The sequence below is a fragment of the Delphinus delphis genome, chromosome 10, assembly GCF_949987515.2.
Source record: "Delphinus delphis chromosome 10, mDelDel1.2, whole genome shotgun sequence".
NCBI lineage: Eukaryota > Metazoa > Chordata > Mammalia > Artiodactyla > Delphinidae > Delphinus > Delphinus delphis.
The window spans coordinates 64,710,935-64,738,313 of record NC_082692.2 but is presented as its reverse complement, the minus strand read 5'-3'; the positions used below and the strand labels follow the sequence as shown (position 1 = coordinate 64,738,313).

General features: G+C 58.4%; 3 protein-coding genes across 6 annotated transcripts in view; all 3 read left to right on the top strand.

Moving 5' to 3' along the window:
- The window catches only part of COL7A1 (collagen type VII alpha 1 chain), a 31,674-nt gene extending 18,518 nt beyond the window's left edge, over window positions 1–13,156 (top strand). Inside the window, exons 68-118 of the mRNA XM_060022411.1 lie at window positions 94–129; window positions 216–251; window positions 368–415; window positions 770–805; window positions 937–1,059; window positions 1,142–1,342; window positions 1,433–1,468; window positions 1,549–1,602; window positions 1,786–1,854; window positions 1,930–1,974; window positions 2,090–2,152; window positions 2,301–2,345; window positions 2,672–2,707; window positions 2,843–2,878; window positions 3,026–3,070; window positions 3,288–3,320; window positions 3,398–3,460; window positions 3,551–3,586; window positions 3,666–3,746; window positions 3,886–3,954; window positions 4,097–4,132; window positions 4,213–4,254; window positions 4,410–4,454; window positions 4,544–4,588; window positions 5,118–5,153; window positions 5,237–5,296; window positions 5,438–5,545; window positions 5,725–5,796; window positions 5,951–5,986; window positions 6,203–6,262; window positions 6,385–6,429; window positions 6,661–6,696; window positions 6,804–6,839; window positions 6,914–6,970; window positions 7,107–7,178; window positions 7,736–7,807; window positions 8,051–8,086; window positions 8,377–8,457; window positions 8,707–8,760; window positions 8,849–8,902; window positions 8,977–9,039; window positions 10,031–10,093; window positions 10,198–10,314; window positions 10,499–10,576; window positions 10,674–10,727; window positions 10,898–10,946; window positions 11,627–11,659; window positions 11,808–11,894; window positions 12,122–12,205; window positions 12,294–12,497; window positions 12,810–13,156. Coding sequence (XP_059878394.1) covers window positions 94–129; window positions 216–251; window positions 368–415; window positions 770–805; window positions 937–1,059; window positions 1,142–1,342; window positions 1,433–1,468; window positions 1,549–1,602; window positions 1,786–1,854; window positions 1,930–1,974; window positions 2,090–2,152; window positions 2,301–2,345; window positions 2,672–2,707; window positions 2,843–2,878; window positions 3,026–3,070; window positions 3,288–3,320; window positions 3,398–3,460; window positions 3,551–3,586; window positions 3,666–3,746; window positions 3,886–3,954; window positions 4,097–4,132; window positions 4,213–4,254; window positions 4,410–4,454; window positions 4,544–4,588; window positions 5,118–5,153; window positions 5,237–5,296; window positions 5,438–5,545; window positions 5,725–5,796; window positions 5,951–5,986; window positions 6,203–6,262; window positions 6,385–6,429; window positions 6,661–6,696; window positions 6,804–6,839; window positions 6,914–6,970; window positions 7,107–7,178; window positions 7,736–7,807; window positions 8,051–8,086; window positions 8,377–8,457; window positions 8,707–8,760; window positions 8,849–8,902; window positions 8,977–9,039; window positions 10,031–10,093; window positions 10,198–10,314; window positions 10,499–10,576; window positions 10,674–10,727; window positions 10,898–10,946; window positions 11,627–11,659; window positions 11,808–11,894; window positions 12,122–12,205; window positions 12,294–12,497; window positions 12,810–12,838 — 3,135 coding nt within the window. The 3' untranslated portion in view covers window positions 12,839–13,156. The remainder of the gene's footprint in view (window positions 1–93; window positions 130–215; window positions 252–367; window positions 416–769; window positions 806–936; window positions 1,060–1,141; window positions 1,343–1,432; window positions 1,469–1,548; window positions 1,603–1,785; window positions 1,855–1,929; window positions 1,975–2,089; window positions 2,153–2,300; window positions 2,346–2,671; window positions 2,708–2,842; window positions 2,879–3,025; window positions 3,071–3,287; window positions 3,321–3,397; window positions 3,461–3,550; window positions 3,587–3,665; window positions 3,747–3,885; window positions 3,955–4,096; window positions 4,133–4,212; window positions 4,255–4,409; window positions 4,455–4,543; window positions 4,589–5,117; window positions 5,154–5,236; window positions 5,297–5,437; window positions 5,546–5,724; window positions 5,797–5,950; window positions 5,987–6,202; window positions 6,263–6,384; window positions 6,430–6,660; window positions 6,697–6,803; window positions 6,840–6,913; window positions 6,971–7,106; window positions 7,179–7,735; window positions 7,808–8,050; window positions 8,087–8,376; window positions 8,458–8,706; window positions 8,761–8,848; window positions 8,903–8,976; window positions 9,040–10,030; window positions 10,094–10,197; window positions 10,315–10,498; window positions 10,577–10,673; window positions 10,728–10,897; window positions 10,947–11,626; window positions 11,660–11,807; window positions 11,895–12,121; window positions 12,206–12,293; window positions 12,498–12,809) is intronic.
- A 1,256-nt stretch (window positions 13,157–14,412) lies between these two features.
- UCN2 (urocortin 2) lies at window positions 14,413–14,751 on the top strand. Its single transcript, XM_060021433.1, has one exon. It carries the CDS (start codon window positions 14,413–14,415, stop codon window positions 14,749–14,751), a length of 339 nt encoding a protein of 112 aa, XP_059877416.1.
- Window positions 14,752–16,254: 1,503 nt separating this feature from the next.
- PFKFB4 (6-phosphofructo-2-kinase/fructose-2,6-biphosphatase 4) overlaps window positions 16,255–27,379 on the top strand; it is a 40,851-nt gene continuing 29,726 nt past the window's right edge. For 2 of the 4 annotated variants that reach the window (XM_060022408.1, XM_060022410.1), the window contains exons 1-3: window positions 19,996–20,138; window positions 25,765–25,881; window positions 26,041–26,137. In XM_060022408.1, coding sequence (XP_059878391.1) covers window positions 20,042–20,138; window positions 25,765–25,881; window positions 26,041–26,137 — 311 coding nt within the window. In that variant the 5' untranslated portion in view covers window positions 19,996–20,041. Of the gene's footprint in view, window positions 16,334–19,995; window positions 20,139–25,764; window positions 25,882–26,040; window positions 26,138–27,379 lie in introns of those variants that run through there. The other 2 variants (XM_060022407.1, XM_060022409.1) reach the window with 2 other exon arrangements.

Sequence of the window (27,379 nt, the reverse complement as noted above, 5' to 3'; positions counted from 1 at the left end):
AGTTCCAGGACTTGGGAGCAACAGGGACCATTATGTTGTCACCCTGGGATGCCATGATCCTGTGTGACTTCTTTGTGTTCTGACATATCTCAGGGTTTCCCTGGTGTTCCAGGAGGTTCGGGCTCCAAGGTGAGTGTGCAGATGCTGGGTGGGGGGTATGGTCAGGGGCTGCCCAGAGTGGGGGCATTTTCACCACTGGTCATTCTTTTTCTCAGGGTGACCGTGGGGAGACTGGACCCAAAGGGGAACAGGTGAGGCCTCCATCTTTTTCACTTGCCCCGGTAGCCATAGCACCCACGCATGCGCGCACATGCCTCCAGCCCCAACCCCAAGCTGGGTCCAGCGGCTTGTCTCTTGGTGTCTCCAGGGCTTCCCAGGAGAGCGTGGCCTGAGAGGAGAGCCTGGGAGCACGGCGGTGAGTGAAGCCTGGGACCTGGCCCTTGACTGTTATGTGCACGCCTGTAGCGGCCACCTCTGTTCCCTTCCACTTGCCGTGAGGCCCCACTGGAGCTGTGCTGTGTGCTCAGCCCCCTGCCCTGTTGGGATTCCTGTAGCCTACACTGAGGGGAACCTGGGCAATGGGGACATGTCAGGGAGGGGCTTCCAGTGACCTCGAGTCACCTCAACCAAGGACTAAACCAAGGACTCCTCAAGGACTAAAGGGTCCTCTGGGCAAGAAGCCTGGGGAAGAGGGTAGGGAGGCTGTTTTGGGGGGCAGTGTGGGGCCTTCTCCTCTGTGGGCAGCCCCTCACCCAATTTGTGTCCCCAGAATGTGGAGCGGTTGCTGGAAAATATTGGCATCAAGGTAGGTTGTTTGGGGGCTGGGCACGGGGGCTGATGGGAACCCCACGGGACAAGTAATGCCCGTGGGGCCAGGCCAAGGCATGGGAGGCTGCAGTAATGGCCCTGCTCTTCTGACCCCTCACTGTCACTCAGACGTCCGCCCTGCGGGAGATCGTGGAGAGCTGGGAAGAGAGCTCTGGCAGCTTCCTGCCTGTGCCTGAACGGCGTCGTGGCCCCAAGGGGGACCCAGGAGAGCGGGGCCCACCAGGCAAGGAGGTGTGTGTTGGCTGCTCAGGGGGCATGTCCTGTGGAGGGTGTGGTTGACACCAGCATTTATTTTACTCTTCTGTTCGTCCAGGGCCCCACTGGCTTTTCTGGAGAACGCGGGCTGAAGGGAGATCGTGGAGACCCCGGCCCTCAGGGACCACCTGGCCTGGCCTTTGGGGAGAGGGGCCCCCCTGGACCTCCCGGCCTTGCTGGGGAACCGGGAAAGCCTGGTATCCCTGGGCTCCCAGGCCCGGCTGGGAGTGTGGGAGAGGCAGGGAGACCAGGAGAGAGGGTGAGCCTGGCTGGGACGGCTGGGGAGGTGGGCTCAGGAGGAGCTGGACTCCCCACGGGCATAGCCCTCACCCTGCGATTTGCACTTCAGGGAGAGCGGGGAGAGAAAGGAGAACGTGGAGAACAGGTGAGCTGGAGGGGGCTTTACTGGGCGGGACTGCCTACGGGCTGTGTTGGGGTGGCCACCCATTTTCTTCTTTTCTGCAGGGCAGAGACGGCCCTCCTGGCCTTCCTGGACCCCCTGGCCCCCCTGGCCCCAAGGTGATCACCCCAGCTCTGCCCAAACCTGTGACTGCTGTCACCAAGAGGCCACCATTGGCTTGAGCCCCAGAAATTCCATGTGGTGACTCTGACCCTACAACCCTCTGGCACCCTGTGATCTGGGATGACCCCTCCATGCCTCTGTGACAGACACATCTCTCCCCTGTGACCTTGTGCTTGTAGGTGGCCATGGACGAGCCAGGTTCTGGACTCTCTAGAGAACCAGGACCCCCTGGACTCAAGGGTGCTAAGGTCAGTGTGTGGGATCAACCTGGGGGCCACCCTTGCCATGGCGCCAGCGCCTGGCTTGACATGTCATCCCCACAGGGGGAGCCAGGCAGTGACGGCAACCAAGGCCCCAAAGGAGACAGGGTGAGGCCTCCCACCCCACCATGTTTCCCCTCCCCTGCAGGAGGGCATGCCGGGGTGGCATGTCTGTGGGCACCTGGCAGTGATGGGGGCTCAGGGCATGACACTCTGCTTGCAGGGTGAGCCAGGCATCAAGGGAGACTGGGGAGAGCCTGGACAGAGGGGTCAAAATGGCATCCCGGTGAGTCCTTGCCCCACAGGCCATGGGTGCACAAGTACACGGCTCTCACTTGTGTTGTCCGGGCTGGAGTCTGCTCTGCCTGGGGCTGTCTAGGGGGAAGCTGGGATGGGTAACAAGGACAGTGTGGCCTTAAACGTGTTCTCTCTAGGGTCTGCCAGGAGAGCGTGGCGTGGCTGGGCCTGAGGGGAAGCCGGTGAGTGATGGCAGGAACAGCGTGGCCGAGATTCTGGGGAACAGCTACCCTTTGCTGTATGCTGGCTGCCGTATGCACGTGTCACCAGTGACTGGTGCCGGGGTGTGGTGACTGGGTGCCCAGGTCTGAGTGCAGATGCATGATAGCTGTGTACGTGTACAGGCCCATGTGTATTGTCTATGTGGGGCAGTCTGTGGGTATGGGGTGATTTGTGCCTGGGAGGGGTAGAGGTGCAGAAGTGGGGCCCCCAGGCAAAGGTCTCCAGAGGGCAGGAACAGGCCCAAGTGAGGCCAGACTGAGGCTCAGAAGCCCCCTTCTCTATCCAGGGTCTGCAAGGTCCAAGGGGGACCCCTGGCCCAATGGTGAGTACCCCAGAATCCCGCTCCCTCCTGCTCCCATCCTACAGTGGGTAACCCCTACAATGGGCAGTACTGCCTCAGTTTCCCTGGGAGGGTGGGATTGGCTCCCACTCGTCTGGCTCTTTCTCTCTCCAACAGGGTGGCCATGGAGACCCTGGACCACCTGGTGCCCCGGTGAGTGATGGGGAAGCACTGCCTAGTGGGGGTGGGACAGGCATCAGTCCCCACTGATGACTCAGTTGGATAACTTGTTTGTGTTAGTCCATGAGTCCAGGTGGATAACTCTGACCCCAGTTTCCTGCCCTTGATACTTTTTTCTAGGGTCTTGCTGGCCCTGCGGGACCCCAGGGACCTTCTGGCCTGAAGGTGAGTATAGGCTTGTGTGTGTGTGTGGCTGGAAGGAGGTGGTGGCTTGGAGCAGCCTGTCTGCACCAGGATAACATCTGCCAACCTCTGGGAATGTCACTGCCCTGTAATGCGACTGAGCACCAAGGTGCTCCGTCCATGTGGGCTTTGCTGTGGATGGAGGCTGAAGGGCCTCTCATTCATCTGTGGGGTCATGCGGTCTCTGGGGTTTTGGCAGGGGGAGCCCGGAGAGACAGGACCACCAGGACGGGTGAGTGACCCAGCCCATGGGTTAGTCACAGGGAGCTGGGTGGGGTTGGCACTGCCCTGAACTTTTTCTTCCTCCAGGGCCTGCCTGGACCCACTGGAGCTGTGGGACTTCCTGGCCCCCCTGGCGCCTCAGGCCTTGTGGTGAGTGAGGCCCCTGCAGAGATAGCATGTCCCTGCCCTCTGGGTCCCGTGCTCTCCATGTCCCTCTCACATCTGACTTGTTTCCTTCAGGGTCCTCAGGGGGCGCCGGGTTTGCCTGGACAAGTGGTGAGTCCTGGGGATCAGGGCTGGACTCCGGGGGTCAGGAGTCAGGGGGCAGGCCCCTGACAGAGCTCTCCCTTCTCAGGGGGAGACGGGGAAGCCGGGAGTGCCAGGTCGTGATGGTGCCAGTGGGAAGGACGGAGACAGAGGAGCCCCTGGCGTGCCGGTGTGTGTTCTGAGGGGAGCTCGCTGTGGGCATGTGATGGGGCCTGTGCCAGCTGCCGTGTGCCTGAAGGAAGAGGAGGGCTGGGCAGCAGGGACAGGGGGTGGAGAGGCACTGAGTTCCACCCACCGTTCTGCCATAGGGGTCACCAGGTCTGCCTGGCCCTGTCGGACCTAAAGGAGAGCCTGGACCCATGGGCACCCCTGGACAGGTGATCTTTGATCCTGACCGCCACCTTCTGCATCAGCTCCTCTGCCTCACTCCCAAGCCTAGTTTGTCCCTTCCATATGGACGGCGGGGTGGGGATGGGGAGGTGGCAGGAGGCGAGGTAACTCACCAGGAGTTCCCTGCAGGCTGTGGTCGGGCCCCCTGGAGCAAAGGGAGAGAAGGTGAGTGTGTGGGAGGCCCTGGTTTGGGGGGCACAAGGGTTAGGGGCTGAGGAACCCCACTGACCCCTTTCCCTCATCAGGGCACCCCTGGAGGCCTTGCTGAAGACCTGGTGGGAGAGCCGGTGAGTGTGGAACCTCCACAGCATAGTTCCTCCACCCCTGTGACCCTCACCTTCCATAATGTGCCCCACATGGTCCGGGCCTCATGCTGCCTCTTTGAGTCGCAGCTGTCTGTGCCCCTGACACCCATGTGTCCTCCTGACCCCTGTATCCACAGGGAGCCAAAGGTGACCGAGGACTGCCGGGGCCGCGAGGCCAGAAGGTGCGGTGGGCCTGGCCGCGGGGCCTGTGCATTGGGCAGGGAGGGGTACGGTTGGGTGGCTAGACACCCTCACCACCCTTTCTATGCAGGGTGAAGCCGGCCGTGCCGGGGAGCCTGGAGATCCTGGTGAAGATGTGAGTCTGGGGTCTGGGCGAGTCTGAGTCTGGGTTGAGGAGTGCAGTCGTGGATGTGAGGGACCGTTGCTGAGCGTGGGCACATCTGAACCCGAGCCTGGCTGAACATTCCAGCATTCAGGGTCCTGCTCTGGGAGCATGCGGGGGTCACGCCTCCTGGCTTCCACGTGCCTGTCCTAGGTCTTCTGTTCCTCCCTGTGTCTGAGCACGTGTGCTCCTGTCTGATCTCCCAGGTCTCAGGACACGTGGGAGTTTTTGTGGGCCTCTCCTTGGTCATGTATTGATGCTGCCCCTCTCCCCGCCTTGTCTGTGCTCCTGTATCTGAGCTCATATCTGTGGTCACGTCTAAGCTCCCTGGGATGGGACATGTCTGAGTTCCTGCTCCTGTCTGCACTCCCACATACCTGCACTCACGTCCTTGGTGCCAAATGTCCGTGGTCACCTCTGAGCTCCCGTGGGAATGTTTTGGGGCCATACCTGAGCTCTGGGTTCATGTTCCTACTCTCAAATGCTGTTTACTTTGTTTTAGGGTCAGAAAGGGGCTCCAGGACTCAAAGGTCACAAGGTATGTGTGCCCTAAAGCATCCCTGCTGGGGGTCATGGTCCTGAGACTCCCTGAGCCTGATCTGACTCTTCTTTCCCTTGAAGGGTGACCCAGGAGTTGGGGTCCAGGGGCCCCCTGGGCCAATTGGTCCTCCAGGTCTAAAGGTAAAACAATGCCCCATCACTAGTAGTGGGGGCAGCAGGTGGGGCGGGGGGCCTGGAGGTGGGAGAAAGAGGGTATTCTGGGGCTAGTCCTGGGAAGGGGTCCTGCTGGAGCCATTCCTCCCTTTGCTATTTTTGTTGCAGGGAGACTTGGGCCCCCCCGGCACCCGTGGTGCTCCTGGTATTGTGGGGTTCCCCGGTCAGACAGGCCCTCGAGGAGAGATGGGTCAGCCGGGCCCCAGTGGAGAGCGGGTAAGGGTGCTGAGGGCTGCACGTGGGGACTTGGTGACTTGAGGACCTCTGAATCTGGTACTGGGTGAGGAGGAGAAGGGGGCCCAACCCTGCCGAGGGGGCTCCTGGTTTTGGGAGGACAGCACGGGAGGAAGGTTCCCAAGTCACCCTTCGCCTCTCTTACCTCATTTTCACTATAGGGTCTGGCAGGCCCCCCAGGGAGAGAGGGAGCCCCAGGTCCCTTGGGGCCACGTGGACCCCTTGGGCTAGCGGTGAGTAGAAGTGCCCCAACGCCCCATGTCTCTGACTGCTGTGTGTTGGAGTCTGTCCATGTGGGGACTTAGGCTGGGGACTATGCCACACTGTGTGGCTACATATGTGTGTGCCTTTGAGGGGCACAGAAGCCTCACCTCACTCTGCCCACAGGGAGCGCCTGGGGCCCCTGGACTCAAAGGAGACAAGGTAGATGGGACAATGCTGCTGGCTCTCTCTTGCACCCCTGTCACCCCCTCCAGCTTCCACTAACCCCTGTCACCCCCTCTAATCTCCACTGACCCCTGTCACCTTCTCCAATCTCCACTGACCCCTGTCACTCCCTCCAACCTCCACCGACCTCCCATGACCCTCTGTCCTCCACCAATTCCCCTCACTGATCCCTGGTGTCCTGTTGATCTCCAGGGAGACACTGGAGCAGGACCGCCTGGGGCCCGAGGCGAGCGTGGGGAGCCGGGTGTCCGGGTACGTATGTCCTGCTCTGCAGCCATGGCCATTCCAGGGAGCCACCCTGGGACTCCCTTCATCACAGTTCTCGCCTCCGATTTCCAACTTACCGAGTCACTGAATCTATTGTCACCAACCAGGGTGAAGATGGCCGCCCCGGCCTGGAGGGACCCCGAGGACTCGTGGTGGGTCTCCCTGGGGAAAGAGCCAGTGGTGTGACTCAGTCCCCTGTCTGTGCCCTCTGTGCCCTTGTGACACTCTGCAGCCTTCTGCAGCCCTCTGGTTCTCCTTGGCTACTCTCTGGTCCTTTGTCTCCCCCATTCCCCCAGGCCCCCCGGTCCTCCCCTGCCCCCTGACCTCTCTCCCCAGTAGTCCCCACAAATTCCCTTAGCTCACTATTTTCTTCTCTCATACAGGGTCCCCCAGGCAGCCGGGGGGAGCGTGGGGAGAAGGTAAGGATATGGGGAAGAGGTCCCTGAGTGTGGGTGGGGATGGATCTTGCAACTCAGGATTTGGGGCTTTTCTATTTGGGTGAGACTCACACTCTTCCACCCAATAGGGTGACACTGGAACCTCAGGGCTAAAGGGTGACAAGGTGAGTGTGTGCGTGGGGGAGGGCAGGGGACTAAGGGTGATCCTGACTCCTCTGACTGCCCCCTGTCCACTCAGGGTGACTCAGCTGTGATTATGGGGCCTCCGGGGCCACGAGGTGCCAAGGGGGACATGGTGAGTGGGTCTGGTCCATGTGCAGATGGGTGTGTAAGGGGTTTCTGTGTGGGCTGGGCCAGGGGATCTGAGAGCTCAAACCCTCAGAGGGTAAGGGACTTCTGGCCCCTGACCCTGATTTCTGACCCTGACCCAGGGTGAACGAGGGCCTCGGGGCATAGATGGTGACAAAGGATCTCGGGGAGACAGTGGGGACCCTGGAGAAAAGGTATGGGGATGAGGTTGGGATATTCTATACAGGGTGAGGAGGGGGGTCCTACAGGCTGGGGGGCTCCATGGAGGGTCTGTGAGGACAGGAGGGGAGGATGGGAGGGGGCTTTCTGGGGGTCAGAGGGGAGGGGGTTCTGTCAGCTGTAGCAACTCTGTGGGGTGGCTGAGAGGATGGGGGCTCTATGGGGGGGCCCAAGGGCCTGGATAGGAGGTGAGAAGGGGAGTGTGTGGACTGTGGCTCTATGAGAGTGCCTGTGGGAATGGGAAGGGGGCTCCTTGGCTGTTAGGGGTACTCCAGGTAGGGGTAAGGGTAGGGGCCCAGTGGTAAGAGGAGTGGCAGGAATCTGGGGGTCCTGGGGTGAGAAATGAGCCACCCCACCAGCCACAGTCCCCAGCTCCACCCTGCTGGGGCGTGGGCTGGAAGGGAAGGGGCCATGGGGAAGTGCGTGGGAGCAGCACTGGCCAGCTCCACCTCAGCCAGCAGGTTCCAGTCATTCTCTGAGCATGCAGCCTGGTCTGGTCCTGATTGTGTCCCTCTCCTGGTCACTCCCACAGGGCGCCAAGGGACAGCCTGGAGACAAGGGCTCAGCCGGGTTGCTGGGAGTGCGTGGACTCACAGGACCCAAGGCAAGTCCCGCCCCAGGTACAGACCCAGAGCCATGCATCACACACCCCTGTCCCAGGGGTGTCCTCTGAGCATTGGAGGGTTTCCTGCCTCCCTCGCTGTTGGCCCCATATGTGCTCACACGGGCTCCTTGTGCAGCCTGGGCCCTGGCTGCAGTCACCGAGTGGCTGCATGTGCAGCAGACAGGCCAGTATAGGGGACAGTCACACTGAAGGGCTGCCCTCCCCCATCTGTGTTTCCCACAGGGTGAGCCTGGTGCTGCAGGGATCCCTGGTGAGCCGGTAAGATGCCCCCACGCCCATGTAGTGGCCTTTGACCTTACAGTGAACCAGTACTCTCATGTTGTCCAGGGACCCCTACCTTCACAGTAGCCCCCATGATGGTTCCACCCACATAGTGACCCCTGCCCATGGTGACCCTCATCCCCATGGAAAACCCTGCCCTTCCAGTGGCTCTGGCCCCTAATGATGATTCTCACCTCTATGGTGTTCCTTGTCCATTACATCCAAAGTGATTCCCTTTGATCCCTCACTGACCTCCCCTGGCCTCACATTGACCCCTTTCCCCCCAGGGATCCCGAGGAAAAGACGGAGCCCCTGGTGTCCGAGGAGACAAAGGAGATGTTGGCTTCATGGGTCCCCGGGGCCTCAAGGTGAGAAGGGGACTGCTTTTTTCCCCCTAATCAGGAGGACCTGATGTTGGAGGGTGAGGTATCTGGGGTCAGAGGTCAGGTATTTGGGGTCAGATGTGGGGGTATCTGGGGTTGAAGGTGAGGTGTTAGGTTAGAGGTTGGAAGGTCAGAGGTTGGAGTATCTAAGGCCAGTTTGGAGAGTAGTTTCAGTGTCAAGGGGTTACAGGGTGAGGTATCTGGAAGTCATTTTTCACTTCTTTTCTCCCGCAGGGCGAACAGGGGGCTAAGGGAGCCTGTGGCCTTGATGGAGAGAAGGGAGATAAGGTACAGGGGTGATGGGGCATATGCGTGGGGATGTGGGGGGCTGTGCGGCCTGGGGCCTAAGGCTGATCCCTCCACCTGATCCCTGCAGGGAGAAGCTGGTCCCCCGGGCCGCCCAGGGCTGGCAGGACGCAAAGGAGAGTTGGTGAGAGTGGGGCACCCCCAGAATGAGGAGTGGATGGGTGGGCCAGGGCCTAACTAATGTCTTCTCTTGTCCAGGGGGAGCCGGGTGTTACAGGCCAGTCAGGGGCCCCTGGGAAGGAGGGCCTGATCGGTCCCAAGGTATGGGGTCTCTCTCAACAGTGGACATTGGGGGTTTAGGATTGGGCAGGGAAGGGCACGGTTGGGTCGTGTAGGTTTTGGGTCAAGGAAGGTTTTGGGTCATGAAAGGTTGGGACATTGGGGGGTGGAGTGGGGCTGGTCTTAAGGTTTCAGGGTGGGTTGGGGTCACAACGTGCTTTTTTATTTTTTCTTTGGCCGCACTGTGTGGCATGCGGGATCTTAGTTCCCCGACCAAGGATTGAATCCGTGCCCCCTCAGTGGCAGCGCAGAGTCTTTTTTTTTTTTTAAAGATTGATTTATTATTTCTTTATTTTATTTTTATTTCTCTTTGGCTGCGTCGGGTCTTAGTTGCGGCACGTGGGATCTTTCGTTGCAGTGTGCAGGCTCTTCGTTGCGGTGCATGGGCTTCTCTCTAGCTGTGTCATGCGGGTTTTCTCTTCTCTAGTTGTGGCACGCAGGCTCCAGGGCGCGTGGGCTCTGTAGTTTGTGGCACGCAGTCTCTCTAGTTGAGGCGCGCAAGCTCAGTAGTTGTGGCGCATGGGCTTAGTTGCCCCGCAGCATGTGGGATCTTAGTTCCCTGACCAGGGATCAAACCCACGTCCCCTGCATCATAAGGCGGATCCTTTACCACTGGACCACCAGGGAAATTCCGAAGCGTGGAGTCTTAACCACTGGACTGCCAAGGAAGTCCCCACAATGCACATTTAGGATTAAGGGATGGGAGGTGGAGCAGCACATGCCTCAGGGCTAAGGGGTTACGGTGGGTGGAGGTCAGTGGGGAGGCTGGAGTGTCAGTGTAGGGGAAAAAGGTGGAGTCAGGGCAGGGGGCATCACAGGGGGGTCAGGGTCATGGGGATCATGGCAGATTGAGGGTCTTCGACTGGTAGGGCCACAGGTACTTGAGGTTATGGCCATTGGGCCTGGGGGCTTATGGGGGTTGAGCTGAGGTAGGCCAAGGCAGAGGGACTCTCATGCTTCTTTCTGTTCCCAGGGTGACCGCGGTTTTGATGGGCAGCCAGGACCCAAGGGTGACCAGGGCGAGAAAGGGGAGCGGGTAAGTTGAGGCTAAGGTCACGGTGAATTAAGGAGATTGTACTCTCTGAAAGTGGGTCCATCTTTGGAAGCTCTCATCACTGACCCTGACCTATCTCTCCTCAGGGGCCTCCAGGAACTGGGGGCTTCCCAGGTCCCAGGGGCAGTGATGGCTCTAGTGGTCCCCCCGGGCCACCTGGCAGTATTGGTCCCAAAGGCCCCGAAGGACTTCAGGGCCAGAAGGTGAGGGGCCCTGACTCTGATTCCAGACCCCTGAGCCTCACTGACCCTTCACACCTCATTGACCTCTAGCTCTGCAACCCATTACCCCAATATCTTTGCCCCAACCTCTGAACTTATGACCCCAATTTGTCCTACTTCTGACCCCCACTGCCTCTGACCCTGCTTACTTGGTCCTGTCTGACAGGGTGAACGAGGTCCCCCTGGAGAGAGTGTGGTGGGGGCCCCTGGGGTCCCTGGAACCCCAGGAGAGAGAGGGGAGCAGGTGAGTGGGGATTCCTAGGCTTGGGGTCAAAGGTTGGGGTGACCTCTGGTGTCCGTGAGATCAGAGGTCACAGCCTGGTCCTATCCATTGCACATAGGGGCGGCCAGGACCTGTGGGGCCCCGCGGCGAGAAGGGAGAAGCTGCACTGACAGTGAGTGTGGGGTATGGGGGTTGTGGGTTCTGCCTCCTGCACCCAACCCCCGACCCCCTGGACCCTGGACCCTGACTCAGCTCTGTCCCTCCATGATCCCTGCATCATGTACCCTTTGTCCTTCTGTGATCCATTGGTTCTTCATGACCCTTGTGGTCTTGGGCTCCTAGGAGGATGACATTCGGGGCCTTGTGCGTCAGGAGATGATTCAGCATTGCGGTGAGTGGGGCTCAGCCCACAGTCTCTTGGGTACCACCCCACTCCATCCCCGTACCCCTAGACAGGGGCAGGCAGCATCCCCAGAACTTCCAAGGGGCAAGCAGTCAAGGAGATGGGTGGAGACAGATGGATACAAAAAGCACACAGGTGTTTCAGGACAGACATGCTGACAGGACTTCCTCAAATGGAGACCCAGGCAGAGGTGGAGGGACTCGTAGTGTTCCTGGGTGCCCAGGATGGTGGCGTGTGGAGGGGGTGGAGGTGTGAGCAGAGCCAGTTCCTCAGGGCCTGACGTGGAGCCAGGGTGTGGGTGGAGGGCTCTGGTGGCCCTGGGGGGCATCAGAGAGTGAAGCTGGTCTCCTTCCGCCTCTCTCTGTGGCTGCTTTCCCTCTGTCTCCATGCCTGCGGCTCCTGCCTGGCTGTCTCTCCCTCTCTCTCTTGCCCTTTGTTGGCCTGTTCCCAACTTCACTCTCGCCCTCTGTTTGCTTCTCCCCTTCCTTTCTTTCTCTTTCTCTCTCTCTGCATCTGCTTCCCTTCCTCTCTCTCCTGTCTGTCACTCTCTCCTGCTGTCCCTCTCTGTATGTCTCTGCCCCCGTGTGCGTCTCTCTCCCTGCCTCTTTCCATCTTTGTCTCCTGCTCTGTTATTGTCTCTCTCCCTGCCCCCTCTCTGCCCCCTCCAGCCTGCCAGGGCCAGTTTATCACATCTGGATCACGTGAGTAGTTTTCTGGTATTTTCTGCTCCCGGAACTTTCCTCACCCCAGGCCCTGCTGTGCCCATCACCTGGGTCCTCGCAGCAGGGGCTTGGCTGGGGTGGCCACCATGCTGACCCCAGAGCTCTGTGCCCCTGCTTCTGGCTCTAGGACCCCTCCCTAGTTACGCTGCAGACACCGCTGGCCCCCAGCTCCACGCCGTGCCCATTCTCCGCGTCTCCCATGCAGAGGAGGAAGGTGAGGACGGCTGGAGCCGTGGGGCGTGTCGGGTGGGAGAACAGACACACACGGGGCTGCTCACGTGTGCAGGTCCCACGCCACGCGTGTAGGGTCCACATTCAGGGAACACTCTTGTGTACACGTGGGAGACCAGTGCTGCCCACCCCATCCAAGGGCCAGGGTTGGGCAGCATGAACTCGGCCCTACTGGGGCCCTGCTCACAGCACACCCCACCATGCGTGCAGGCCAGGTGCCCCCTGAGGATGATGAGTACGAATACTCTGAGTATTCGGTGGAGGAATACCAGGACCCTGAGGCTCCTTGGGATGGCGATGGTGAGAAAGGGGGCTGGGCCCAGAGGGATTTGGGGAGGGGCAGACAGAGCCCATCCCTGCTGACCTCTCTGACCTCCATCAGCCCCGGACCCCTGCTCGCTTCCACTGGACGAGGGCTCCTGTACTGCCTACACCCTGCGCTGGTATCATCGGGCTGTGGCAGGTGGTACGGAGGCCTGTCACCCCTTTGTCTATGGTGGCTGTGGAGGGAATGCCAACCGTTTTGGGACCCGTGAGGCCTGTGAGCGCCGCTGCCCACCCCGGGTGGCTCAGAGCCAGGGGACAGGTATGGGCGTACCTCCCATCCCATTAGGGGCCTACCCAGATCATGTCCAGGGTCAGGGTCCTGGGTCAGAAGCCCCCTCAGACTGGGGGACCTGGGACAGACCCCCCCCCAGACCAAAGAGCTGAGTAGAGAACCCCAGCTCTATGTGGAGTCCCCAGCATGGCCCCCCTCAGTGCTCCCTCCCTTAAAGACCTGAGTGAGCCTCCCTCTCTGCAGGCAGAGCCTCCACACCCTATGCCCCCATCTTCCCCATTCTCTGTGGCTGATGGGATGGGTAAGGTCAGATGGCTGAACCCAACCTGCCCCACCCAGGTGCTGCCGGGAGCTTAGGCAGACGATGAGCTGAAGTTCAGCATCCCCTGGAGGAGTCGGTGTCTCAGCTGGACCCTGCTGTCCCTCCCCTTGGTGCTAGAGGCCTGCGTGCACGTGAGCGTGCATGAGCGTGTCCGTTAATTTCAGTGACTTGTTCCATGGGTCTAGCCTTCCTCCCTGTGGATAAACCCCCATTGTGGCTCCTGCCTCCCCGGCAGATGACTCAGTGTGGGGATGGCTGTGGGCAGTGAGCGGATGTGACTGAATCTGACCGCATCTGACCTGCCCCTTGGCCCAAGCCTGTGATGACATGGTGCTGATTCTGGGGGGCATTAAAGCTGCTGTTTAAAGGCCCCTGTTGTGACTGTTTGGGGAGGTGTGGGTGTCAGGGGGGCAGTACCACTGTCCAGCCGTGGTCACTGTCCTGTGACCCTCAGTCTCCAACTTGTCCCCAGAAAGAAGACAGGGTAGGGGCCGAGGATATGTCCTCACTGCTCCCCAGGAGGGGATGAATCATAGGTGGGGGGCTGCCTCAAGCCAGGAGACAGGGCCCAGCTGTCAGCCCAGGGGCTGAGGGAGATAAATGGGCCCTGAAGAGGGCAGAGAGGCAGACCACAGCACAGCACTACCTGGCCCTAGCTAACCCTAGAGGAGACTGCTACTGGTAGGACTGGGGTCAAGGTGGGTGGGCAGGGCCTTTGGGGTTGAATGGATCTGGGATTTGGGTCAGTGGAGGTCTCTGAACCTGAGGCGCCCTGGGATCTCTGGCTGCTTCTCTGCCTCAAGTACCCCCATTCCTGCCTTTCTTTGCCCTGGGTCTACTACAAGCTTTCTCGCTCAGACCTCAGGCTCCCCTTTGGTCCCTCTGTGTTTCTCTCTCTTTGCATCCTTATTTCCATCACACTGTCTCTGGGGCAGTTTCTGTCTCTTTTTTTTTGTTTGTTTGTTTTTTGCGGTACGCGGGCCTCTCACTGTTGTGGCCTCTCCCATTGCAGAGCACAGGCTCCGGACGCACAGGCTCAGCGGCCATGGCTCATGGGCCCAGCCGCTCCGCGGCACATGGGATCTTCCCAGACCGGGGCATGAACCCGTGTCCCCTGCATCGGCAGGCAGACTCTCAACCACTGCGCCACCAGGGAAGCCCTCTGTCTCTTTTTTCTTCCACTCTCCATTTGCTCCGCCTCCCTCTCATTCATTTCCATCTCTTTCTCCCTCTCCCTCTCTCCTCCCTCCCTCCCTTTCTTCTTCTTCTTCTTGTTCTTCCTCCCTCCCCCCCATCTCTCTCTCTATAAAATATATCCATATCTAGATGTACCTGTGGCTCTCTGTCTCTGGGTTTCTCCATCACTTTGTCTATCTCTGTCTCTCTCACTCTCTTTCTCACTCTTTCTGTCCCTCTGACCCCTTCTCTGCCTGGCTCTGTCTGTTATCTCTGTCTCACTCTGGCTCTCTTCTTGTTCCTTCATCTCTGTTTCTGTCTCTCTCTGTCCCTGGCCTGGCCGCTCTCTGTCTCTCTGCTTTCCCCATCTGTCTCTGTCTATGGGCCATAGCTGACCAGGGCCCCTGCCCTGAACCTGTTTTCTCCTCGCAGCCTGACCACACGATGACCAGGTGGGCTCTGCTGGTGCTGATGGTCCTGACATTGGGCAGCACTCTGCTTATCCCAGCAACCCCTATCCCAGGCTTCCAGCTTCTCCCTCAGAACTTTCCCCAGGCCACTCCCCGCCCTGTGACCTCGGAGAGCCTTTCAGCCAGCACCACAGGCCCCTCCACTGCTTGGGGCCGCCCCGGCCCTGGCCCCCGCCCTGGCCCCCGCATCACCCTCTCGCTGGATGTCCCCCTTGGCCTCCTGCGGATCTTACTGGAGCAGGCCCGGGCCAGGGCAGTGAGGGAGCAAGCTGCTGCCAATACCCACATCCTGGCCCATGTTGGCCGCCGCTGAGCCTGAGGGAGGGGATCACAATGATGGAGCCAGTGTGGATGGGGAGACCTGCAAGGCAGCGGCAGAGCTGGACGGTGCTACATCTGGGCACGGTGCATCAGGACTCCGCCACGTGGGGTCACTGCCATGTGGTGTCATATCAGAGTGCCTCACAGAGTCACAGTGTGTCTGGACAGCCTGGATGTTGCTGTGTCAGGGTGCCAAGTGGAGTCTTGCCACTCCTAGGAGCCCCACAGGCTTACAGTATGTCTGGACAGTTTGGACACTACCATTGAAGGTCACTACCGCATGGAGTCTTATCATGTCTGGGTCCTACTTGTGTCCAGTCACAGAGCATCTGGACACCATCACATGTGGTCACTGTAAGGCCACTTTCAGGCACCTCAACACAAGAGACCATCACTGCATCGGAGACCAGCCCACCTAAGACCAGACCCACAGGTCTGCCCTGTCCTCCCACAGGTCACCACAGAGAAATGCTGGCGGAGGGTCACATGCATGAGACAGCACCCACCCCAGATGGATGGAGCTATCAGGGGCATCTCTAGGCAGAGTGAGATGGCCGTACGTGGGAGGTCTGTGGCCGTGGCAGCCTTGCCCTGTGTGTGTGTGTGGGTGGGGGGGTGTGCACGCATGTGTGGCTGCATCTCTGTGTATCTGACAGCTGTGAGTACGTGTGAGCAAGGTGAGGCCATATGAGGGAGCTGGGAGGAACAGGAGCTTGTCCCCCAAACCTACATGAAGCACGCTCAACACATAGCCAGGCACTGTCTTACCCACACCCCTGCATACCCAGCCTCTGCCCTTGGATACACATGGCTCAGGGGAGAGGGAGCTCAGGCTGCCGGGGCTCTGGCCCAACTGCCCCTCCTTCATCGAATTGTCTTGAGCAAACCTCCTCACCTTTCCAAGCCTGTTTTCTCCTCTGTAAAGCAGAGTGATGCCACCAAGCTTCTTGTGAGCACTGAGTGATGTAATGTACATGAAGGTTCTGGCACGCAGAAAGCACTCAATACATGTAGTGACCGGAGAATGGGATAAACAAGGATCACACAGTCGTGTGCACCCAGGCAGTGACACACGAGGGCGGAGTCATAGCTGGCTACACTGCTCCTTTCCCCACTCCTCCCGCCCCAATTTCACTGACCTGTCCCTTGGTGTGCAGGGCGTATATTTTGCCTAATCTCACAACCCCAACTCCATTGCTGTGCTGGGATGGGACTGACCTTCTGGAGAGTGTGGTCAGGCTTGCCTGCAGATGAGGCAGGTATTCTGGGTAGTGTAGACAACTCCAGCTGGAGACGAGGGCTGGAGAAAGCACTGTCGGAAGTGTGGCTGCCCAGGGCCGGGGTCACTGACGGAGATCTCACAGTTGTCAGCAGCCCTGGGGGGCGGGCCCAAGGCGGGGCTGGAGAGGCGGGGCCACCCGGCCTGCTGGGCTCTCTCCGGAGCCTGGAGGGCGGGGCTGCCCGACTCCGAGCTGCAGGGGGCGGCGGCCCAGGCCAGTTTGGTTGCAGGATGAACAGAGGCAAGGAAGGAGGCAGCTTCTTGACGGACCCCTGGTCAGGGAGCAGCAGGCAGGGTAGGCACGGGGCAGGGTGGACAGGGTGGGGGGATTGGGAAAAGACCTGGGCAAAGTGGAGGTGGTGCTAGAAGGGGTGTGAGAGTGTTGGGGGTCTCTCCAGGAATAGGGGTGCTCTTAGGGGCATCAGTCTGTCAGTGGCATGGAGGAGGGGGAACACTGGCGTCTTGCCGGGGAGAAGGAGCTGGGCCAAGGGGGAACTATAAATAGCTTCTTCCTCCAGCCCAGGGGGAGGGACAGTCAGCTGGAGCTTCCCAGGGGGCCTCCTGCTCTGCCCTTTGGTGGCCTCCAAGGGGTCATGTTTATCCAGGTCCCCCCTCAGGGGTCATATCCAGAGGCTCATTTGGGAAGTTTTTCATGTGATGTTACTTTAGCCCTTAAACCAGCATTTCTAGGGCAACTACTGTGTGCCTTGTGCCGGTCCTGAGCTGCTCTAAGCACCTACTGTGTGCTCTGTCCCAGTCAGGAACCTCTCTGAGCACCTTACTGTGTGCTCTGGCTGGTCCTGAGTCACTTTGAGCACCTACTGTGTGCCCTGTGCCAGGCTGGAATCAGCAAGTGCAGGCCAGGGTTCACGGGCTGCTTGGTTACACGGCTCTCTACCCCCAAGTTGGAACCTCACACCCTGTGTGAGCTCTGGACCCAGGGAGACACAGGATGATCCTTGGCTAGAAATGGCCAGAGGAAGCTGGAACTCCTAGGAACTCCCCAACCTCCCAGTGACAGCAGAGGGGAGAGGAGGAGGGAATAAAGGGGAAGGAAGACAGCAGAGAGCAGCAGGCCTCACCGCAGCTGGCCTGTCTCTGCACCAGCCTGGGTGCAGGGCCTGTTAGTGTGTGTACACCAGTGGCTGTGTGCACACCATGCTTTCGTGCAGTGGTGTGTGGGTCTGTGTGGGATGCACTGAGGTCCCTGGGCCCATATGCTGCAAAGGGTGGCTGTCGGTTTGGCCAGGTCTGGCCAGCAGATACGTGGACTGGGAAGAGTTTGAGCATTGAGGACTGAAGACTGAGGACACCCTACAGCTTGTAGTCTGGGACACTGGGAGGAGGTCCGGTGGTCAGTGCAGAGGGCACCACAGGAGCCAGGCCAGGCAGGTTCACGGCGAGGAAAAGCTGAGCAGGATGTGTTCACACACAAGTGCACACTGACATCCTAGCACACCTCCCACCCTTGGGCCAGGAGAGCTGGCTCACTCTGGGATGGCCCCAAGGAGGGAAAGCCATGAGGGCCAGTTATTCTATTGGACGTATTGGCGCTGAGGGAGCAGAAAGTCAGGAGAGCATTTCAATGGAGGGAACATGCAAGAGTGCAAGTGTGGAGGTGGGATGTGTGGTTATAGTACAAGGTGGGGGAGGTGAGGTTCTGAAGGGCTGGGAGCTGAGCTGAGTCCATCCTGCACTGTGGGCTGGCGGTTCTGTGACGCTGGGCCCTCCTCCCCTTCCTCAGTTTCCTACCTGAGAAATGGGGCCATGGGAGGGGAGTATCCTCAGAGCAGATGTAGACCCTGGCCTTTGGGGAGGGGCTCCAGGCTCCTCCTGCTGTTGACATGTGGCCTCACACTGGATATAGAGACTTGGGAAGGTATGTCTGGGTCAGCCCAGGGTCAGACGGGAAGAGTGGGAGGTACAGAGCCACTGATTTTCCTGGGAAGCCAGACTCAGACTTCTGGAGGTGAGGATGGCTTCCCAGACATGGCCCTGGCCTCCTGCCCTGCCCTGGCTGTCCCCTACCCCCAGCCTTTGACTAACATTCCAAGAGGGTTGGAGAGGAGAATGGCAGGCCTGAGAAGGTGCAGGGTGTCTGTGGATGTTAGATGAGGTAGACTTTGCAATGACTGCTGGGGGTTGGACAGGGTGTGGGTATGTGGTGACAAGGTCTCTGAGGCTAGGGTGGCCCCAGGATGGCCTTGGTAGTGGCCAGGAGACAGACAGGAGGGCTGACTTGTCAGGAACAGAATGAGTGGCTTTGGAGAAGTAGGAAGTGGGTGGAAGGTCACTAGGGGCATCCTGCTCATCAGGAGCTGCCTGTGGGTGTGCCAGCTGCTGGGCATGAGGCGGGGAAGGAGGTGGACGGTGGACACTGAAGAGGGAGGCTGAAGAAGGAGGAAGTGGCCGACTCTGTCTGAGCAGGGTATTTCCTGGGGAGGCAGCTTGAGCTGCTTCCAGGGAAGGTCTGCGTGGGCTTCTAGCACGTGGACCTCCTTAACGTTCATTTCCTGTGAAGTGGGCAAGACATCTGTATCAGTCATCTTAAGGGTCCTTGCCAGGCTCTGAAGGGCTGGGCTGTGACTTGGAGGACTGACTCAAGGCAGGGGTGTGACAAGGAGGGCAGAGGGAGGGGTGCTGCCCCTGTGGAACACTGGGTGGAGACTTTTCTCCATGCCCCAGCCCCTGGATCCTGGCTGGGCACACATTAAGCAGAGAGAACTTGGGGCTGCAGTGATCCTGCCAGGGGATGTGGTGGAGGACATCGCTAGAGGGCAGTGTGACCCAGACTCGAGCAGTGTCAGCTAAGGTCGGGGGCAGAAAGTGTACAAAGCTTAAGAGGCTGGGCTGAGGAGACAGAGAGGAGGTAGACCAAGTGTTCCCGAACTCAGGCTCTCTCCTTTGCCCCTTGCCTCCACTGCATTTTTAGAGACAGGAGGAAGAGAAATAATATAATAAATGATAACATTAATGTGCTTTAGAATGGATTTCTCAGACACTGACACTTTTAACGCATACCAGAATCTTGTAAGATCCATGACAGTGTGTATTCCATTTTCCTGATGAAGAAGCAGAGGCTCATTAAAGAAAAAAATGTGTAAACTTATGATTTAAAATTTAATTGGTAAAAATGAAATCCTGGAAGGAGAAGTAAGATACTGTCAGGGTTTGGTGAGTCCCCAGGGACCTTGGTTACTAGGTGCCGCTCACGTGCTCCAGGTGGGCTGGGGTTTAGCCCGAGCTCCCCAGCAGCTAAGGCAAAGAGAGAAACACGATTAATTTTGAGATTTGTCCTCTGTCCCTGTCCATGAGATAAAGGAGCTTTTTCAGCGTGGTTGGGCAGGTTGCTCCTGTGGGCAGTGGAGAGTCCCGGGACTCGGAGCAGAAGAGAGGGTCGGGGCACAAGGCCGGTGGGGCGCGGCGGAGTTGACAACCGGGCCAGTGATGAGAGTTACGCAGAGGCCGCCAGGCTGGTCCTGACCAACTAAGCTCTGCGCGTCACGCAGGCCTACCCCAACGCATGCAAACTCCTCCTCCTGGGGGCCCTGAGGTCACGGAGAGCGGGAAGCGGGACCTCGGGTGTCCTGGGGGCAAGCCTGGCACGCCCAGGGCGAAGCCGTGGGTGAGGTCTATGCAAATCATCAGGGTCGCGTTGGGTGTGCTGGGCTCCGGCATCCAGGGCGGGGCCGGCACCATCCAAGCCTGGAAACTGGGGAGCTGGGCATGCGCGTCCCCCATCCTGGCATGCAGGGCGGGCCCGCTTAGTCCAAAACGCGCTAGTAGGCGAGCTGAGCATGCGTGGTAGGAGGCCAGGCGCTCTTCAGTTGGGGTGGAGCCTACTCGTTCCGGGGCGGGGCCTGCGGGGAGTTGGAAGGGCGTCAACGCGGCTTCAGGAGGGGCGGGGCTGAGGGGTAGAGCTGGGGGGCGGGGCATCGAGTGGCCCGAGGTGGCCGGGCTGCTGGGTTGGAAGCAGCGCAGGCCGACTCATCCTAGCCCCAGGATGGCGTCCCCACGGGAACTGACCCAGAACCCCCTGAAGAAGATCTGGATGCCGTACAGCAACGGGCGGCCTGCTCTGCACGCCTGCCAGCGCGGTGGTGAGGCGGGGTCTGCGGGGAAGGGGGAGGGCGGTGCATGGGCATGGGTATTGGTCTTACGTGGAGAGGGAGCCGGGAACAGGTGGGGAACCGGGGACAGGTGAGGCAGCCGTGACTGGTGGGAGGGGAACAGGAACAGGTGGGAGGCCTGGGACAGGTGTGGCAGAGCGGGAGGCGGGGACAGGTGTGTTGCGACGTCTCGGCTCAGCGGGAGCTAGTTCTGGCCGCCATCACCTAGGGGAGGGCTTAGGACCCTTCCCACACCACTCTGTCCCCACCGCCTCAGGTCAGGGGAGGACTTGGAGCCTCGGTCCTGCCCTCTCAGCTGGCCAGAGAGCGTGGGCCGGGTGGTCAGGCCGGGGTCTGAGCTGTGTCGGCCCTAGGAGATTCGCTTGGTCTCTCTGAGCCCAGAACTTTCAAAGGCCCAAGGCGGGGAGGAAGGCCCATCTCTGGGCCTGAAATCGAGTTTTGGGAGGAATTTCAGGGAAGTGCACATGTGTTCAGGATAGAGACAGTGAGACCACTTTGTTATGTGGGCCTGTCTTTGTGTCCATGGGTGTGTAAGCATCCAGGTGGGGTTGTGGTTGTGGGTGACTGGTAAAACTGGAGGGTGGAAACATCTAGAACATACGCTGAAATTCAAGGAATCGTTAAGGGGATTACTTTTCCTGTGGTCCTAGGTGTTAAACCCACTTCATTGATTTTCTGCTTGTCCTTAAATGAGTCTGCAACTTTTTTATTACCAAGAAAAACAAAGATTTATTTTAGGAGTAACTGAAATGTTGTAATAAATTTGCAAGTTGGCAAGGTCCTCAGAGAACATCTAGTCCAGCTTCTGATACAGATTTGGAAATGGAGGTCAGGAGACTGTGTTATGTGCTGGGGTCTCCCTGCACTCCTGACCTCTGCTTGGACGTGATAGGAGAGGAGAGAGTGCTTGGTGCTTGTCTTGCTTTGAGGGTGTCCTGGGGGCCTTGGCTTTGACCAAGGGTGTGAGTCCTGGGTGAGGAGTGTGTGCATCTCTTAGCACACTGTGGAACCTGGTAGGGGTGGCCGTGGCTTTGACCAGACATTCTGGTGGGTCGTTACTCTGACCATAATGTAGGTCCTGGTGGGCTGCTGAAACTGTGAACCTGCTTTTAGCCCTGGGGCCATGGCTTTCCAGTCAGTATTCAGTCCTAAGGGACTATGGCTACACCCTAGCCAGTTTTCCTTCTAGACTTCTGGAGGTGTGGAGGGCTAGGCCCCTTTCTCTTGTGCTTCTAGTCAGTCCGTGTTAGGGCTGTATTGTTCTAACTAGGGGGTGGCCTCCGTTGTTACATAAAGGAGAAGGAGTGAGAACATGGACTTTGGAGGCAGGAGCACTCAAGCTGCGTCGTGGCTTAGCTGGGTGACCTTGGGCAAAGAGCTGACCCTCTAGGTCTCAGGTTCCTTATCTGTGAGACTGAGACAGTCATCATCCTTGCACTATGAAGCTGCTGTGAGCCTCTTTTTTTAAAGTTTATATATTTATTTATTTATTTTTATATATTTTTGGCTGCATTGGGTCTTTGTTGCTGCTCGCGGGCTTTCTCTAGTTGCGGCGAGCGGGGTTTACTCTTTGTTGCGGTGCACGGGCTTCTCATTGCGGTGGCTTCTCTTGTTGTGGAGCACAGGCTCTAGGCGTGCGGTCTTCAGTAGTTGCAGCACGCAGGCTCAGTAGTTGCGGCGCACGGGCTTAGTTGCTCCATGGCATGTGGGATCTTCCTGGCCCAGGGCTCGAACCCATGTCCCCTGCACTGGCACCAGGGAAGTCCTGTGAGCCTCTTGATAAGTGCTTGATAAATGGTAGCAGGTAATTTTGTAATTTATCATCACTGTTGTTTCTTTGCTTCTCCATACCTCAAAGTCAGGGATTGAAGCTCCAAGCCAACCCCCTTTCAGTGGCAAAGGAGTTGAGGCCCAATGGGAGGGTACTTGCCCAGGTCTAACTGCCCCTGGGGCAGGCCTGTGTTTCTCCAAGCTCCAGGTATGCAACTAAAATGTGGCTCTGGCCTGAGCAGAGGGGCTCGTGCCATGGCACTGCCTCAGGGTGTTGCAGTGGGTGGGACTGTGAGCTGGCCTGGCACAGGAGGGCTTCCTGGAGGAGGAGGTAGCACCCAAGAGGCTAAAGATGAGACCTGCAAATTTGTGGGGGTTTGGACCCCAGGCTAGGGTCTCACAGTTCACAGCAAGGAGGGAGTAAGCAGGGAATGAACAAGGAACCAGCACCTCAGGTCCCAAGCCCGTATTTATGCAGCATCTTACCCTTTGCATAGTGGGCTTCTAACTAGATTGGAGGACCACAAGGACAGGTGGGAACCTGAGGGTCAAGGTGGGTGGAAGTTGACTTGATCACAGGGCTTTATAGAGAAGAGGATGAGGGGCCCTAGTCTGTGCTGTGTGGTGGGTTGTCTTTGGGGTCTAGTCTGAGCTCCTCAGGGCAACAGAGGCTGGTTGGCTGAGGGATGTTCCCTGCCTTCTCCTCCCCCACTCTTCATGAGCAATTCTTCCTCCTTTTGATAGAATTCAGGGCTACACAGAGGGCCTGGAAGCTGTTACCTTTCTGGTCATTGACCTGGAGGAGCTCTGGGGGCAGATGGGGTAGGAGATGGAAAGGGGACTCGGGGAACATGGCAGAAAGGACAGTATTTGATAGCTTTTCTTAGCCAAAAGGTGGCAAGACTGCCTGGGTAAGGCCACGACTGGTGTGTGCACAGGACAGTAGGAGAGACAACTTTCTCTCCCCTCTGAACAGGACAGTAATGCCAGTTTGCTTTATTTTAAAGAACTCTCCCTTCCCCAGCCCGGCCCACGGAAGTCGGGGCAGGTGCAGTTCAAGACTTAGTTCTGGAACCCACTCCAGGGACTTGTGGCTGCCCCTGCGGAGGTACCACCAGAAAGTAGTCACCAGCACCAGGCTTGTCTCAGCCTCTCGACTCCTTGGGCTCCTGTGGGCTTGAGCAAATTTACAGATAATTTACAGGAACTAGTGAGAAAAGCTGAGTTGACATATCTTCAGACTTCCTTCCGCACATGCCCCATGTTCTGAACTGTGTGTTCTGCTGTCCTGTTGCTCAATGTTGAGGTCCTGAGGGCCCAGATCTGCAGCTCCAACTGCATGCCCCCACTCACCTGGTCCACCTGCCCTTGGTTCAAGTGTGTTTCCTCCGTATGGGCCTCGGTTTGCAATTTCTCCATTGCTGGAACTTCCCCAGTGTTTTGCTGTTGCAAGCAGGGCTGGTGTGAATATACTTGTACTTTGAATTTTCTTTTGTCTCATTGACTTGGGACCTTATCTTGAGGAGCAGAGGTGATAGGTAATTTATTGCTCTCGTTTTGTGCCCAGCCCTGATTTGCTGCCCTGCCTGCCCACCATGGCTGTGCATGGGGCGGGGAGTTGCTGTCACCAAACGCTGTGGGAGGAGGCCAGGGGCGTCTCTGGGAAGATGGAAGCTGTGAAGAGGTGATGCAGAACCTCAGCCCTGGGGTTGTGGGAGAGCCCTTCAGGGAGCAATGGGAAGGGGTGGCCTCATCAGAGGGAGCAGGCTGGGCGCAGGTTTTCCCCACAGTGAGTAGCTGATGCACTGCGCTGTGGTTGCTGGGGAGCCCTGGCCAACCGGCCAGAAATTGTGCAAACAGCCCAGGACTCAGCAGCACTGGCCTGGCCCTCAGGATGCAGGGCCTTGCCTAACTTGTTTCTCTCTCAGCTTAGCCAATGCTGAGGTTTTTGTTTTTGTTTTTTTAAAAAATAAATTTACTTTTGGCTGCGTTGGGTCTTTGTTGCTGCATGTGGGCTTTCTCTAGTTGCAGTGAGCGGGGGCTACTCTTCGTTGGGTGTGCAGGCTTCTCATTGTGCTGGCTTCTCTTGTTGTGGAGCACAGGCTCTAGTCGCACAGGCTTCAGTAGTTGTGGCACGCGGGCTCTATGGCGCAGGCTCAGTAGTGATGGCACATGGGCTTAGTTGCTCCGCAGCATGTGGGATCTTCCCGGGCCAGGCCTTGCACCCGTGTCCCCTGCATTGGCAGGCGGATTCTTAACCACTTGCGCCACCAGGGAAGTCCCAACGCTGAGGTTTTTCTGCAAGGTTCCTCACTCAGACTCACCATCAGGCTGTGTCTGCAGGATCCCCTCCTTCTCTCCCCTGGGGCTTGCAGAATGGGTCACATTTGCCCAAAAGCCATGCACAGGAGTGACGGAGCCCCCACTGACAAGCAGGGTCTTTTACTTCTATTCGGGGCCTGCCTGGAGACAGACAGTTGCCTCTGCACCCCAAGTCCCAAGGGCAGTCCTGAGATACATCTGTGTCCTAAGCCAGGCGGGCTGCCAAGTCCAGGCAGAGGGCACAGCTTCCTGGAAGTGTTCCAGCTCTTACATGGGGATATTGCTAGGCGTTGCTGAGGGATTATCATCCCATTTTACAGGTGAGGACACCAAGGCTCAGAGTTGCCAGTAAGTGTCAGAGTCAAGATAGGAACCCAGGCCTGACCGACTCTGACCACCTCTGCACTCCATCTCCAGTGAGGGAGACAGGTTGAAGGGTGGGGTCCAGCAGTCTGTCTGAGGAGGGCTACCAGGTGAAAGCACTTGCAGAGCCATGTGGTCAGAGGAGGAGTAGTGACAGGTCCCCACCTCTGTCCATCTGTCTGCTGTGGTTTTACCTGGCCCGGGTCCTGAGGACGATGAAAGGGAAGCTTCCTGAGGCTTCTGAGGTGAGACCACACTGAAAGTGGAGCTGGCTCCCGTAGTCTGGCAGTTCTGCTGCCTTGGTGTCTGCCTTAGTGGGCCATGGATTCGGGGGCTGGTGCAGACTCTTCCCCGCCTCTAGCCTTGGCAGCTTCTCTTTTCGGCACACTGACCTGGTGGCACATGGGATGGCGGTGGCTGGCTATCAGAGGGACCGCCCTTGTGGCGTTGGCCTGGGTCTCTGGTCTCAGCCCCCTGTGGCCCTCACCCTGGTGGGTTTTGAGGTGCCTCCGTCTCCTTCCCTGCCCACAATTTTTGAGCACCAAATCTGCCAGGCCTCAGGATCCTGAATGGCTCAGACACTGCGGGGCTGCTTTCACCCCAAGTGGTCAGTTGTGGAGAGCAGACTCATTGGCGAGATGACTGGGTTGAGGGAGAGAGCGCAGCAGGTGGGCATGCAGGTGCCTTGGAGGAAGGACTCACTGCAGAAGCTGCTTCCGGGCTTTGTAGATGAAGAGAAATTCTCCCTGGGGAGCGGAAGCAGTGGTGCTGTGTGAGCAGGAATGCTGAATGACGGGTTCCTGGATGACAGGCAGGCATTGAATACCCCACTGGGTTTTGGCGCTGTCCCACCTGCCAGGGGAACTCCCCCGCAGAGTTTAGCCAGGGCCGTGGCAGCTCCAGCTTTATATCTGATGGTGCACTTCAGGGTAAATGCTGGCGAGATCCCGCGGCGTCTCCCTGAGCACTGACAGGCCTGGGGAACTGGGCATGCCAGCGTTGGTTAGAGACCACGGTCTGGGGGTGCCCAGGGAGCTCTCTGCTGCCAGGAGCCTGGGAAGGCACATCTGATGCTGGGCCTGGAAGGAGGGGCCCACTGGGAGGGGTCCGGCCTCCTCAGACACTGCTCCTTGTCTTTCAGTTTGCATGACCAACTGCCCGACGCTCATTGTCATGGTGGGGCTGCCTGCCAGGGGCAAGACCTACATCTCTAAGAAGCTGACCCGCTACCTGAACTGGATTGGCGTGCCCACGCGGGGTGAGACTCAGCCTTGGCTTTCCAAGGGGCCTTTGGGACTTTGTGGGGGAGCGGGGAGGAGTGAGAAGGCTGGACTGCCACAGGGCCTGGGGGTGGGTCAAGGTCAGGGGTTGGGGAGGGATGCTGTTGTGTGAAAACTGAGCCTCTCCCTTCCCCCAGAATTCAACGTTGGCCAGTATCGCCGGGACATGGTCAAGACATACAAGTCTTTTGAGTTTTTCCTTCCAGACAATGAAGAGGGCCTGAAAATCAGGAAGTGAGTTTGTGTGCGTATGTGTGTTTGTTTATGAAGAAGGCCCTGGAGCCCAGTTGCTAGTGATGACCAAGCTGTTCCTGAGACCTGGCCTTGCCCTACCCTGTGGGCTGTAACAGGGCTGGTTTCTTGACCTCTCAGGATGTGGTGGGGGTGAGGATGTGCTGGGTTTGGGGACAAAGGGAGTGGGTATTTGGCCCCTTGGTGGCTCGCCCTGCCCTGCCCTGTGGGATATCTGTGGGAGGGGAGCGTGGAGCTTCAGGGAGATGGTGGAGGCTTAGCCAGGGCCCTCGGCTTACCCCAGGCCATCCATGGGGATGGGCTCTGATAGGGCGGGGAGCCCTAGGTGAAGCAGAGATGCAGGCCTCAGGGGTGCGGCAGAGTGGGAATGGGACTACCTCCTGACACCTTCTCGCAAAGCCAGAAGGATCAGACCCAGAACTGGGGCGTTTCCTCCCTTGCCCCAGGATAAGCCTCCTACTGATATTTGGAGGCTGCTTGTCATGTTCTTGGCATGTGTTGGGTAGGCCTTGGCTTTCCTTTGAAGTTGCCTCAGTGTTGCTGGGTGACGAGATGGAAATTTGCATATGATACCCGCTCTCCCTCTCCATTCAGACTTGAATTGCTTGCTTTCTCCAGAAAAACTGAGCACCAGCTGTGGTCTGAGGAGCTATGCTATGCTGTACTCGGCAGGTGTCAACTGAGGGATCAGGAAGCTTCCTGCCCTTGTTCTGGGCCCAGCCGTTGTGGGAGGGCTTTGAGCAGAGGTTGGCCCAGTTCTAGTGACCTTCCCAAATCAAGCCCCAGGCCGGAAGCCCCTGGTTATTGCCGTGGTTGACCTGCTCCCTCTCTGGCCACCAGGGGGCAGGAGTTCCCCATCGTGGGGCTTGGCCCTTCCGTGCCTCTGCTGTTGGGTCAATGGGGATGGGCGGGCTGCTGCACCAAGAAGGGAAGTGGAGTCTGACATTCAGGTCTCTGGGGCCGAACTGTGAATTGTGGGTAAAACTCAAGGGTGGGCCCTCTGTGATAACGACCCAGACAAAAGTGAGGGTACTGATATTTGAACCTCCTGTGTGCTGTGTGTGTGTGATGCCCATTGCCGCCCCCTGCCCACCAACTTAAAGATGAGGAAATTGAGGCTCAGCAGTCTCACACAAGATCCCAAGGAACTTCACAGAGTCCAGACTTAAATCTAACCCCATGTACCACTAAAAACTGTCCTGTCCATCGTTCCAGAAGTACTCA

Bases quoted from the DNA above. Each gene is read 5' to 3' on its own strand.
- UCN2 (XM_060021433.1), top strand. From the start codon at position 14,413: ATGACCAGGTGGGCTCTGCTGGTGCTGATGGTCCTGACATTGGGCAGC.